The 12717-nt window shown below is 46.1% G+C and overlaps 1 protein-coding gene across 2 annotated transcripts in view; it reads right to left on the reverse strand.

Annotated features, from left to right (window-relative positions):
* The window catches only part of Tln2 (talin 2), a 423718-nt gene that overhangs the window by 4853 nt on the left and 406148 nt on the right, over positions 1-12717 (reverse strand). The window contains exons 55-57 of one of the 2 annotated variants that reach the window (XM_036191895.1): positions 3588-3713; positions 1669-1731; positions 1394-1576 (exon numbers count right to left, since the gene is read on the reverse strand). In XM_036191895.1, coding sequence (XP_036047788.1) covers positions 1394-1576; positions 1669-1731; positions 3588-3713 — 372 coding nt within the window. Of the gene's footprint in view, positions 1-1348; positions 1577-1668; positions 1732-3587; positions 3714-12717 lie in introns of both variants that reach the window. The other variant, XM_036191894.1, reaches the window with a different exon arrangement.

Below are 12717 nucleotides of genomic sequence, written 5' to 3' on the forward strand. Positions count from 1 at the left end.
AGAGTTTAGGCCCAAGGGATAGCCATGACTTTGAACCCCTGATCTTCCAGCTTCCACCCAAGTACTGCTCTCACAGGCTTACATGACCAACCCTGTTTCATGTGGTATAGTGATTAAACCCAAGGCTGAACTGATGCTTAAAAATCATAGGAGACCTCTGAGTCTGTAAGAAGCATCTGGACTCTCTGCCCTTCTGATTTTATTCACGGTGTATATCTCACACACTTTAAGCAATACAAATGATCTATATAATAACACTTATCATAGTAAAATTCTCGAAAGCTGGAAACAAATACAATGTCTGAAGCATGGGGGGAACTGGCATGTCAGCTGATGCAAAACCATGCAATCACTGAAAAACGGGATTCATGAAGGATGGAGTCTCCACCTCAAGTAAAAATGTGCATGATGGTACGTATGCAACAAGAAAGCAGATGTGCTTGCTATGACCACAACCAGACAATCATCTCATGTAGATGACAAAGGAGACAGAGAACAAACACTTGGCATGTGGGGGCACTGAAGCAATGCAGTTTTTTTTCTTATTCAAATGTTCCCTTCATTGTGTTTAAAACAGTTTTTAAGTTCCATATATATATATATATATGTGGGGTGTGTGTGTGTGTGTGTAAGCCTGAGGTCTGAAGACAACTTGTGGGAGTCAGTTCTTACCTCCTACCATGTAGATTCTAGGGATCGAACTTGGGTCATTAGGCTTAACAGCAAGCATCTTTACCCACTGAGCCATCTTTATAGACCTCAAACAATTTTATAATTAAAATAATCAGAACAATGTGTATGCACACTGAAGAATTTGTTTGTTATAAACATACGTTCTAGGTTCTGGGAAGTAAACCTTAGCAACTTTCTTAAATCTCCTATGGGCTTTCTCTCCCTGCTCGAGCAAACACTACCTGAGGGCCTCCGCTGAATCAGGTGCTGTGATGAAGATGGGGTACCTGAGATGCTCTGAGCTTTGGCACAGAAAAATAAAGGCAGAGGTGCCATGGGACAGGAGCCATAGGGTGGCCAGGCCAGGGGCTCTGGCAGGACAGAAGAGGGACTCAGGAAGAATTTCCAAGAAGAGGTGACTTTGAGTTCAGTTACAGAAGATGAATAGGCATTTGCTGGATTGGGCTGATGAGAAGCCAGACCATTCCAAGTGAGTGATGGCCCGCAGGCACCAGTGCAGAAGGCCCAGGTGCTGTGTGGAGGTGGGGGGCAGTGGTTGTGGGATGCATGATGTAGATGGCAGAGGATGAGGCTGGAGAGAGAGACAGAACTGGCTGATGGGAAGCCTGGTGGGTCATGCCAAGGAAGTGAGACGGTCCCCTTTGGCGACACTTACCCGCTCCAACAGGAGTATTTTCCCACCAGCATCAGTGACCATTACCTGTAGCCGCTTCATGGCCTCTGAATCCTGGTCGGCCTTCACCTTGCAGGCCACCAGCAGCTGAGCGGTCGAAGCTGCGACCTGCTTAGCAGATGAGATGAGCTTTTCCTCGCTGGCATGTCCCTGAACAGAGGCATTGGCTGCCTCACAGAGACCACTGGTTGCTGCCGCCACCATCCGGGCCTGAGGACAGTCAACAGAGAAGTGACCCAAGGCCCAAACCTCCCTGGGGGGAATCCACAAAGCCAATGAAGAGGAGGGAGAAGGGGACTCACAGCAGAGATCAGCCCCTGTGACCACTGTCCGTCGTCAGCAGCGTTGGCAGGGATGGAGCCCACCTGTTGGACAGGGGAGGGAAGTCTGCATGAGCAAGGTGATCTGCAGCCACCCCAGCCCCTCCTGTGCCCTGCAACTGGGCATACAGCACTGTCTGGTCACCTTCACCAATAGCACTGACCTTGGGATGGACCAATCATTCCTCTCATGGGATCCCAGCCACAGATCCGTTGGGTCAGTATATGCTTGCCGGTATTGACTGGCCTCATAGATACAAAGGACATTGTTCCCCCTTGGCTGCTGGATAGCACATTTCTAGGAAATGATGGTTTGGGGCTATCTTTGATGCTGACTTGCTCTGTTACCTTTCCTTTGTTATTAACACTGAGGCCTCCTTCTTTAAGGGTCAAAGGGCAACTTAAATCTCTCCTGCTCACACCCTGAAAGCCATGGTGTGAGATTGTGGCAGAAGCTATGTAAAAAGGGTAGTATAGCTCCTTCTATGCAAAGGAGGGCAGACTCTTGTCTTAACTACGTTTTCTCAGTGATGGAGAGAACAAGAGGCTGGAGGGAAGATTTTCTGTCGAGCAAACAGATTTTCTGTCGAGATTTACAAGGCATTGCTGCAGGAGATAAGAGATGAGTACTTCAATTTGAACAAGATTGGGGATCCATCAACAACTACAGATACCTCCTAAGTGTCAGGCAAAACCCCAAGACCCTCATATAATTCTATAGCTCCCCCAAGATCAGCTGAACTTCCTTTCCCAACTTTCTAAATGCCTGAACGAACCAGTGCTGTGGAGGACAGGAAACCTACTACATTCAAGACAGTCTTTCTGGCACATGGCAATCTGTCTCGCAATCAGTCTATCTTTTACTATGGTTGAGGGAGCTGAATACAGCAATGATCTATCTGTGTCTCTATAGGTTATCAGTCAACAAGAACTTTATGAAAATGCACGGCAAGATGAGCAAGAGGCAGGACCTCTGGAGAGTCAGTGAGAAGCCCAGTGGTCAGCCTGCATCCTTGGGTGGGAAGATGTATATCCAATGATCTTGAGTGACCACCACATGATGGTTTAGAAAGAAGAGCAAGTCTGTACTTTAGAGTAAAATGCATACAACTTCCTGGGAAAAGATGAACAGCCACTGGTCAGGCAGAGCTCTTCATCTGTTCTCTAGCACTTGACCTAACTCTTTACATACAAACACCAAAGGCCTCATAACATACACACAGGTGACTGAATAATCCTCAGACCTCCAACTCAACAGGCTTCTAGAGAACTTCTGTATTTGAGAGGCTCTTAGCAAGACACATTCTGGATAGGCTAGCCCCATGTATGGGAACATCAGGACACATGACATATTTTAAATGTTGCAAAGCAGTGATGCTTTTATGCCAGGGCAGGTGGGCTGGATTAACGGCGATGACATGGACTGAGGGAATCTCAGATTCAAGTCTAGACTGGCCTTGGGAGCCACAGGCTCAGCAAGGCACTAACTGTTAAGATGACCAGCATTCACTTGATGATTCTAAAACCAAGTGGAGAAATCTGGAGTTTGGAGGTGGGATTAGAGAGCCCCTGCCTATGGCACTTACCAGGCTGTCCACCAGGAAATGCTGACAGTTTAGACAGGCTAATAATGTACAGTGAGACTATAAGTGTCTCTTTCAGGCCCTGATCACTGCCTGGCGTGGTATGTTTTCCCTAACAAGAAGCAGATGAGAGGCCTAGGAGCCAAAGCCTTCATTCAGCTGGCAGAATTTAAGCAGAGTTTTCAGAGGGGGCAAAGACTTGTAACCCAGCAACGGGATTGCAACATGCATCTCCTAGCCAATCATTTCTCCTCCATCGCTCAGTGGCTCTCCCTCCATGATGCTCGCTCTATGGCATGGCCAGCCAGGTTTACCCACCTTGCCTTGGGCCACCAGCTCCCTCTGGGCTGCTGAGGCTGATTTGACCAGGGCACTTGTGGCAGCAGCAATGGATTTAGCAGCTTCCAAGATCTGTTCTTCAAAATCCAGGGTCTCGTCTGCTTGCTACAACGAAAGGAAAACCAAGTCAGTGGGACGTACAGCCACAAGGGGGTCTTTCTGCCACACTACTTACTGCTGGATCACCTGGCTCTTCGGGTGCCCATTGCTTTTGGTTGACAAGCCATACCCAGTGCAGGGAGGCCTCTCCATCGGCTGCCTCCCCTCCCCTTCCACTGGAAAGCAAAAGCTGTTAGTGGTGACACTCTATATACGTTTTAAATCAGAAAAGTCTGAGACAAACTCCTTTTCCAGACCGCAGTCTTTAAAATTCACTGTGAGACACTCAGAAGGGTCCAGAAATATCAATAACCCCACTAAAAGTAATCAATTATCAAAGTCAAAAGAATGAGTGGTGACAGATTTGGCCAGAACCTCAAGCTCAGAAATGGTTCTGAAAGTAAGGGAAGATGGTTATTCATTCTAAAAAGTCCAATTTCGCTTGGGTGCAAAGAAAAACAACTCAGGATTGACATTTCCATGGCTGAGTTATATGTCAACCACATTGTAGTTGGGAGTCGAAGAGAAACAAGGTTGTTTCAAGAAGGTGCTTGCCCAGTTAACTTGATGCCCAAGCAGGGCTCTGCCTCAGAAACAGCCCTGGACACCACCGTGCAGATTTCAGGCACCAGAGACAGATCTTAATTCACCACCGCCACATCCCCTTGGTGCCAAAACCACCCAGGAAGCTGGGAAGGTACTTTGGGGAGAACCAGGCAGGTATAAAGATGGTGGTCCCAGGCTGGGTAGGATGGAGCACACAGTTTGGGGCGGCGGCAAAATGGAGGACCTGTGAGATCTCTTGGGTTAACTGTCTACGTGACTCAAGGTCAGTTTGGTTTGACTGTCCTTGGTTCATAAACGGTTGAAGATGTGGCTGGTACCTTTAGGAATTAGGAGGTAATGGTCAGACACAGCAATGCTTCTCTTTGTATGTATACTGAAATCAGAGTCAAATTTATCCCACAAATAATCGTATGTATACAATTCAGTGGCATTAAGTCTGTTCACAATGTTGAGTACTATCTGGCCAAACATTTACTGAAATTAACTTTATCTACATCTTTATGGTAAGAAAATCTAGGCTTTAGTGAGGTGACTGGGCACAGAGAGCTACACACCAACCACAGGATACTCAATGGCGTAAGAGAAATCAAGCTAGCACGCTTCCAGGTGGAACATGGTGAGTCTAAGGTCATGTGGCAGCGTGGAGAATCGGAGCCAGAACCCAAACCTGCAACTCTGTGCATTCAAAAGTGTGCGTATCTGCCAGATTATGTCAGCCCAGGGCACCACAGAAAAGTGACTTTGTACTAGATATCACAATCAGCCTGCAGATGGGCTATTTGAAACTTCAGACAGGGTAGGTACTGTTCTTCCCTCTCCCCTCACCTTTGTGTGCATGTGTATGTGTGTTTGTGTGTGTAAGGCAGAAAAGTACCTTGGGAGTCACACTTTGTGAATGACCCATCTCCCTTTTTTTGAGCCAAACTCTCTCATTGGCCAGCAAGTGCCGAGAATCTTGTCTCTACTTCCTCAATGCTGGGATTACACAAATGTACCACTGAGCCTGGCTTTTTTTTTTTAAATGTGGGATCTGGGGATCGAACTTTGATCCTTGTGCTTGCACAGCAAGTGACTGAGCCATCTCCTTGACCCCTAGCTCCCTAGTCTTAATAACTATATCTTGAGCCATGAAAAGTATTGATTATGATTGTTTTGTACAACTCATCCTATTGAAATAAAAGCCCAACATACTAGAGTAGATGTGAAGAATGAGGGCAGCATGCTATAAGTTCCCAGAGAGAACTGGGGTGCATGTTTCTTATTTCTGAAAAAACTCTTGCTCAAAGAGTATTCTGGATAGAAAGGGACTCAGCTTTGTGGGCTCATTCTGGGATTAGAAGGGTCTAGAACTTGTTTAGTGCACTTTAAAAATGACTTATTATAAGATACTGGCATAAAATGATCTTGTATGCACTGGCCCCAAATATATAACCTCAGGTTTATATAGAGACAGAAATACACATGAATATATATGCTGTATATATTCATTTAATGACCTGGAGATTTTCTGGAAATTCCTTCTGCAAAAGAAAGTGAAGCATATAATAGATTAAGTCATGGGGGAACCACCAAAGGAGGCACTTTCCTCATTTTGCTGCTGAGGAAATAGAAGCCCGTGGTAGCCTCCCAAGCCTCCCAGACTCTTGTCTCAAGAGGCCTCAAAGCTCCAGCTCACGTGCCAGCAGCAGAATGCCCATCATCGGATTCTGACTTAAGCCTCATGAAAATGAAATTCCCTTATAACTCAAGGCCAAGCATCCACACACAAGAGTCTTGGTCACTACTGATTGGAAGGCCCTTTTCCTATCTTCTGCTGCCCTGGAGGTTTTGATTTTAATTACACACACACCTAACTTGGAAGTATTTTTGGCATCCAGAGATTTTTCTACAGTGGCAACCATTTTAATTTTTGTTTCCTCTTTCCTTTTCTTACTTGAACACAGATAGAGTACACAGTCTTATCTTCTGGAGCTCCAGCTCAGATATAAAGAGCTTCCCAAAGAAAGGCAGATGCTTGGATGCTCTAGCCTGGGCAAAGTCCTTTCGTGAGCCCTGGGTTGGCATCTCCCGCTAAGCCAAGGTTATCGCTGGGAGGAAACACCCACTGTGAACCACATGAACCAGCATCCTCTAGCCTCGCAGTGGGATCTCCCCAGTGGACAGACCTGCTCATGGTGCAGGTCTGGCCTGTGGTTTGCCTACTGGCTTAGTGTCTACCTGCTGGCAGGAGGAGGAGGAGGGAGACTTGAAGTAGGGAGGGAGGACAGGAAAAAGGGAAGGAGAACACAGCCTTTGGCCATGCGGTCAAAAGAGGAGAAAGGTTGGTTCTCTCTGTAGAAAGAATCACAACCTCTATGTAAGGTGTGCTTTGAGAACGGCCTCCCTCGGAGCTGGGAGAAGGAAGAGCAGCACCGTGAAACAACAGTCAGGGAACACAGGACAGGATCTGCAGAGTATGCACCAGGACTGCTTGCTCGGGCCTGCTTCCCTCACACAAACTCTCCTTCCTCTCTCCTCCACAGGAAGGCTAAATAGTCACTTTCCTCTTGATTGCATTTATTTATTTGGTTTCTCGAGACAAGGTTTCTCCATGTAGCCTTGACTGTCCTAGAACTCACTCTCTAGGCCAGCCTGGCCTCGAACTCAGAGATCTGCCTGCCTCTGGCATGCACCACCATGATGGGCCACTTTCCTCTTTAAGTGAGACTCTTTGCTGACCTGACCTAGGTCAGTGGGACCTGCCTCTATCTTTGGGAAATTGGAGGCTGTGTGTGAGATGCTTACTCCTGAGTTATCCCCCCAACACTGGATCACAAAAAGTGCTTTTATGATTGTTAAAAATCATCCCTTGAAGAGCATGACTGGGGTTGGCGAGATGGCTAACAGAGCTTGCTGCCAAGCTTGACGGCCTGTGTTTGATCTCTGGAACCCAAATGGGGCAAGAGGAACCAATTCCTTAAAGGTGTGGTACACCCCCACTCCCAGAACTGACTAAACAAACTTAATTTAGAAATAAAGAGCACAAATGATCCCGTGCACATGGCTGTTTATATTTCTTTATGATTACTGGCATGAGGGGAAGACAGTGACCCTGAGCCACAGGCTCACCAGAGAGTCCTTCCGCAGTTACCCATAGAGCCGGTTAAAGGGGCAGACTGTGTCTCAGTAGGGCTGGGCGAGGCTCTTATTTCTAAGAGAGGTGGTTAGGAACACGGGTCAGTTAACCTCATTCACCATCCTGTGATCTGCTTAAGGCTTTATTCAGTTTATGTTTGTCTTGTATAAAACCGGGCAGGAGAGCACATGTGATACATGTTAGTTGAACGATTCAATGCCCTTGTTCAAAAGAAGCAAGTTCCAGAGTTCAGCCAGGACACACACAATAATGAAGTGAGGACTAGGGATGTAGCTCAGTTGGCAGAGTGCTTGCCTAGCATGTACAAGGCCCTGGGTTCAATCCCCAGTACTACATAAACTGGATGTGGTGGTAATATACTTGTAATCCTAGCATTCAGGAGATGGAGGCAGGAGGATCAGAAGTTCAGGGTCATCCCCAGTTACATAGAGGGGCCAGCCTGGGTTACACTACACCAGTTTCTGACATTCAGCCATGTGCACACAGACATCTGTAAACATGGCATTTTATCAAGAAGCCCTCTTGCCTAAATTAGCTCCGTGAAGATGGTTAGCACATGTAGAAAGGACCATCTAATGAAGTTGGTCACTGACTCTCAATCTTGGGTGCCATGTCCCTTTCTCTGGTCTCCTCTACTGGAAAGCCACTGGCTAGGTCACCATCAGTTCCTAGCCCTGTGTTTTCTGGGTAGTCTGGCTGTCTGTAGCTGAAGATGGGGTTGTCCTCACCTGGGCTGTCGGACGGCTTCTAGAGAGGTCTGAGCACCCTTTGGTGACATTTTCCTGTGGCTGTCTGTTTGCAGGGACTGCCATTTAAAGTCAGAGAACTGGTGGGCAAGGATGCTGGTTCCTTGCCCGTCCATTTCCCACGCTCCAGAGTGAACTCGAGACCCCTGACTCTGCTGTCATACATTTCAAACTGCAGAAGCTCCAGTCCCATTGGGCAAGGAAAGAGGAAAACAGTGTGGAGGAGTAGCCTTTTTCATTTTTATCTTACATTTTAGCCTTTTGGGAATTTCATTCTTATTTTGGCAGTGACTCATCCTTCATTCCCTCCTGCCCAGCAGGCAGGATGGCTGGAAGTACATAATTCATCTATATGAAACGTGAACAATTCACAGTAGATACTCAAGAATGACTGACACCTAACTCCGCTATTTCTACTCATCCCTGCCCCTTGTACTGGGGACTGAACCCAGAGTCTTGCACACGTGAGGCAAACACTCCACCACTGACCTACATCTCCAGGCTCCTCACACTTTTAGACATTGCTTTTGTGGCTGAATCACTAGATGAAGTGAGACTATTTGGATCCTGTGTTACACACATGATTCCAGTTATAAATAAACACAAAGCAAGGCTAAAGGAAGCTTCTAGGGACACACTTGTAGATAGCACTGACTGGTCCCTCAGCACCGGTCCAGGCAGTGGATACCTGGAACACAGGTCTCTGCTGCATACTGCCTAGCACATCACTTCTGGGCCTGCCCCACCCTTCTCTGGGTAGGAGCTCATTACTTTTCTTTGGTCTTTAGCTAGACATGTTTATATTTCATATTACATTTTTTTGTAAGATGTTAACTGAAATAAGCAGGAAGTGCATTCTCTTCTCCACCCTCAGGAGTCCTGTCTCCTTCCTGCTGTCTTTAGTGAGCCACCCATTGTCCCTGATGTCCACTGGGCAAGTGTGGGCCGGGACAGCATTTGGTTCCATGGTCCTTTTTCTCACCCATTTTGTGAATTATGCCTGAGACCCTTCACTTAGGAACAGCCCTGACCTCTGCCCTTATGTTAAGGTTAAGAGACTTGTCTTGTTGTTCTCTTGAGACAGAATCTAATGTATCCCAGTATGGCCTCTAATTAGATACTGGAAGACCACTTGAACTTCCAATCCTCCCCTCTCTTAGATTAGAGGCATGCACCATGCCCGGTTTATGGGTGCTGGAGGAGATTAAACCCAGAACTTCATGAATGATAGGCAAACTATCAAGTGAGCTATAGGCCTGAGTGACCCGACTTAAAAAATATTTATTATTCTTATTTCTGTGTATGTACTTGTGTGTGAATACACATGTACCATGATGCGCATGTGGAAGTTCGAGGCCAGCTTTCTGGAGTTGGCTCTCTCCTTCCACTGTGGGATTTGGGGATTGAACTCAGCTTGCCAAGCTTGTACAGTGAGCACTTTTACCCACTGAACCACCTTGCCAGCCCAGGTTGGACTCCTAGAGAGCTAAAAAGTACTATTTTCCTCACAAGTTCAGTAGATACTTCTTTTTTTTCAAGTGTGAACATGTTATATATAATTTAAATGTCCTCAAGGGGAAAAGACCAATACCTAGGACCCCTACAACATGAAGGAGGTCTTTTCCTGCCAGTTGGATGCAGGAACAGGCTGCCATGTTTTTCCTTTGTGCTGAATCTGGTTGCTACTGGCTGGCCTCTGGTTTTGACCTGAGAGATGCTTTGGGGAGAAAGTCTTGGCCAAAGCATACAACGGCCACATCAGTTTGTGTTCTGGAGGACCCTTGGATGGGTTGGCTCTTAGGACCTCCTTCATCTTTAATAGTTCTAACAAAAGGCAAATCTCCCAAAACAACTGACTCCCCTTCACAGAGGCCTCCTCTCTATGGAAGCTCAGGGTAGCACAGAGAGAAACCACCGCTGGGTAGCTCATGTCTGTGGCTGGACAGGCACCACCTCCACATCCAGACATACAATACAGAAGTGAGCTCATGTAGCAACCATTGGACAAGACCCAAGTCTGTATGGTTAGGATCCAGGGAATAGTTTTCCCACAGAATAAATTGCTTTACTGATTTTTTTTTTCTGTTTATTTTCAAAATGAAAAGTAATACCACTGAGCTGATCTTCTAATTACTCTCTGAGTGATGGAAAAAATTCTCCAGGATTTTTGCCATGCTCTCAAGAAGGGGAGGGGGCACTTGGACACTGACATAGGAAGTATGAACAACAGAATCCTTTCAGATATTAAATGAGATACATTTGGTTCATCTTAGACATCTCTGGGATGAGTCTTCTATGCATGTAAGGACCTGATAGAGAGTCACCTGGGAACACACTCTCTATGCTCATCTCTTGGCCTGGGATCAATGACTACCATGTGAGCTCCAATCCCATAGCTCAGCCATACAGAGAACGCCATGTTTGCTTTCCCACTTCACAGAACTCCTCACAGCCTTCTCCCACTTAGCCTAGTCATCGGCAACATGGGAATGCTGGCCAATAACAAAGTTACCCAAAGAAACACGACAATCCCATCACTTCCAGCAAGTGGGCTTCTTCTGAAAGACCTTTTAGATCTATGCTTTAAAAAACAAACTGTAATAACCCCCCATCTCTTTCATATGGTCATTTGCTATTTCAGTTAAAGAAATGTGAGTAGACGGACCCAAGACCAAGATCCTGAGCTGTGCAAATATGGAGAATAACAGCTGCTCTTAAAACCTACTCAGCCAAGCACCTGCGGACACACACAGCATCCTGGGAAGGGACTCCAGGGCTCCACCGATGAATGTCCTTCTCCTATATTGCTGTCTGCAACCCATTACCTCGTGGTGGCTTCTAGATACTTCCAAGGTCCCTTTCTGACAACCTTAGTTATACTACTGTCCTGCTCCTGTAAGGGGAGGATGTCTCACTCCTCCACAGTTAGGGTGCCTACTCATTAAAAGAGTTCTTTTTTCCTAAACAAAACAATAACAAAAACCAGGCTGGGAGCATAGCCACACTGTTTCCAGAACACAGAGCTTATAAAGTCTTTGGGCTAGAGAACTCAGACTGAACTCATATATACTTCACAGACTCATTTATGGGACGAGGTCAAAGCAGCCAGAAAAGTCTGACATACACCCGAAAGAATGCTTTCTAGGTCACATCCCAACTTCCTGCTGAGCCAATTAGAACATGTGTTTACTTTCTGAATGCTGAGGACTTTAAATATTATCAACCTCTGCTCATAAGTTCACCTGCAACAAAAAGCTGAACAGACAAGTGTAGTCCACATCACAGTCTCTTCATTAGACATATTTGGTTCTCAACTGAGGTTTGCATAAAGCCCAGTGACTCACCATCCATACAGTGAGGACAGACATCATGGTTTACATTTGTTATCAGGAGTGGAAAGTTACAGACAATGAGAGTCCTGACTTTTTTTTTTTCTTTTTGGCATTGAAAACTTGATTATAACATTTACTCTGTGAGAGTGTGTTGAGAACCAGGATAGAAATGAATCAGGAAGAAATGCCTCCATGGATGTGTTTGTATCAGAGACATGGGTTGGAATCTTCCATTTTCCCACTGAATATTTTTCCTAAGAATTCCTCACTGCATACAACTAAGCTACAGAAAATATCTCAAGCTCTCAGGAATTACGACTCCTTTCCTAACAAACAGTAGTAGTACTGATAATAGACTGCGGCAGTTTGAAACAAAAAACCCTCCCCACGCCCCCCAGAGGTTTATGTGTTTGAACATTTGGTCTTCAGCTGGTGGTTGTGCTGTTTGGAAAGGCTATGGAAGCTTTAGGAGGGGAGATCTTGCTGAAGGAAACACTGGACTTTGAGGTTTTATTACCTCACTCCACTTACTTTCCTCTCTCTCTCTGCTTCCTGACTGCTGGGCCTTCCCTCCATGAAGGACTGTATCCCTTCTAAACTGTAAGCCAAAACACACCCTTTTTGTCTTAAGTGGCTTTTTGTGGGGGTAGTCTGTCACAGCAACAGAAAAGTTACTAAGACACAGGTCTTAAAGGTTACAGGAAATGGAATAAAACGTAACGAGGTAAGTACTCTGTCATCTACATCTATTTGTGATTTTTAATATAGTCTTTCCTGTTGCCTTCTAAACTTTGTTAGGACCCCGGAGAAAGGGCAAGACACTGTAGGAATATGCTTGATATATAGTTGGATTAAATAACAACCTAATATATCAAACATATCACACAGAGGCCTGCAGAAAAGGCATCCTGGTTTGACTGAGCTTGAGAATAGGAACAGTACTGAAGGCTATGGCTAGCGGAGCCAGGAGTCACCCTGCAGCATCTCCCAGCCTGCCTCGGAGCACGGGTGTGTCTGTAGGTGCGGAAAGGGTGCCACCAGCAACCCCGCCGGCACACACTTAGAGCCTGGGACCATTTCCCCAAATAGAAGGGAGCCTGCACATCTGCCCATCACTCACATCTGGGAGATTACAGGTCAAAGGAGATGCTTCAGGGGTCAGGGCCCACGAGGGAACTATACCAGGACCATCTTCAGATGCCATGTTCTTTTAAAACAGACAACCTGAG

The sequence above is a fragment of the Onychomys torridus genome, chromosome 7 (assembly GCF_903995425.1).
Source record: "Onychomys torridus chromosome 7, mOncTor1.1, whole genome shotgun sequence".
NCBI lineage: Eukaryota > Metazoa > Chordata > Mammalia > Rodentia > Cricetidae > Onychomys > Onychomys torridus.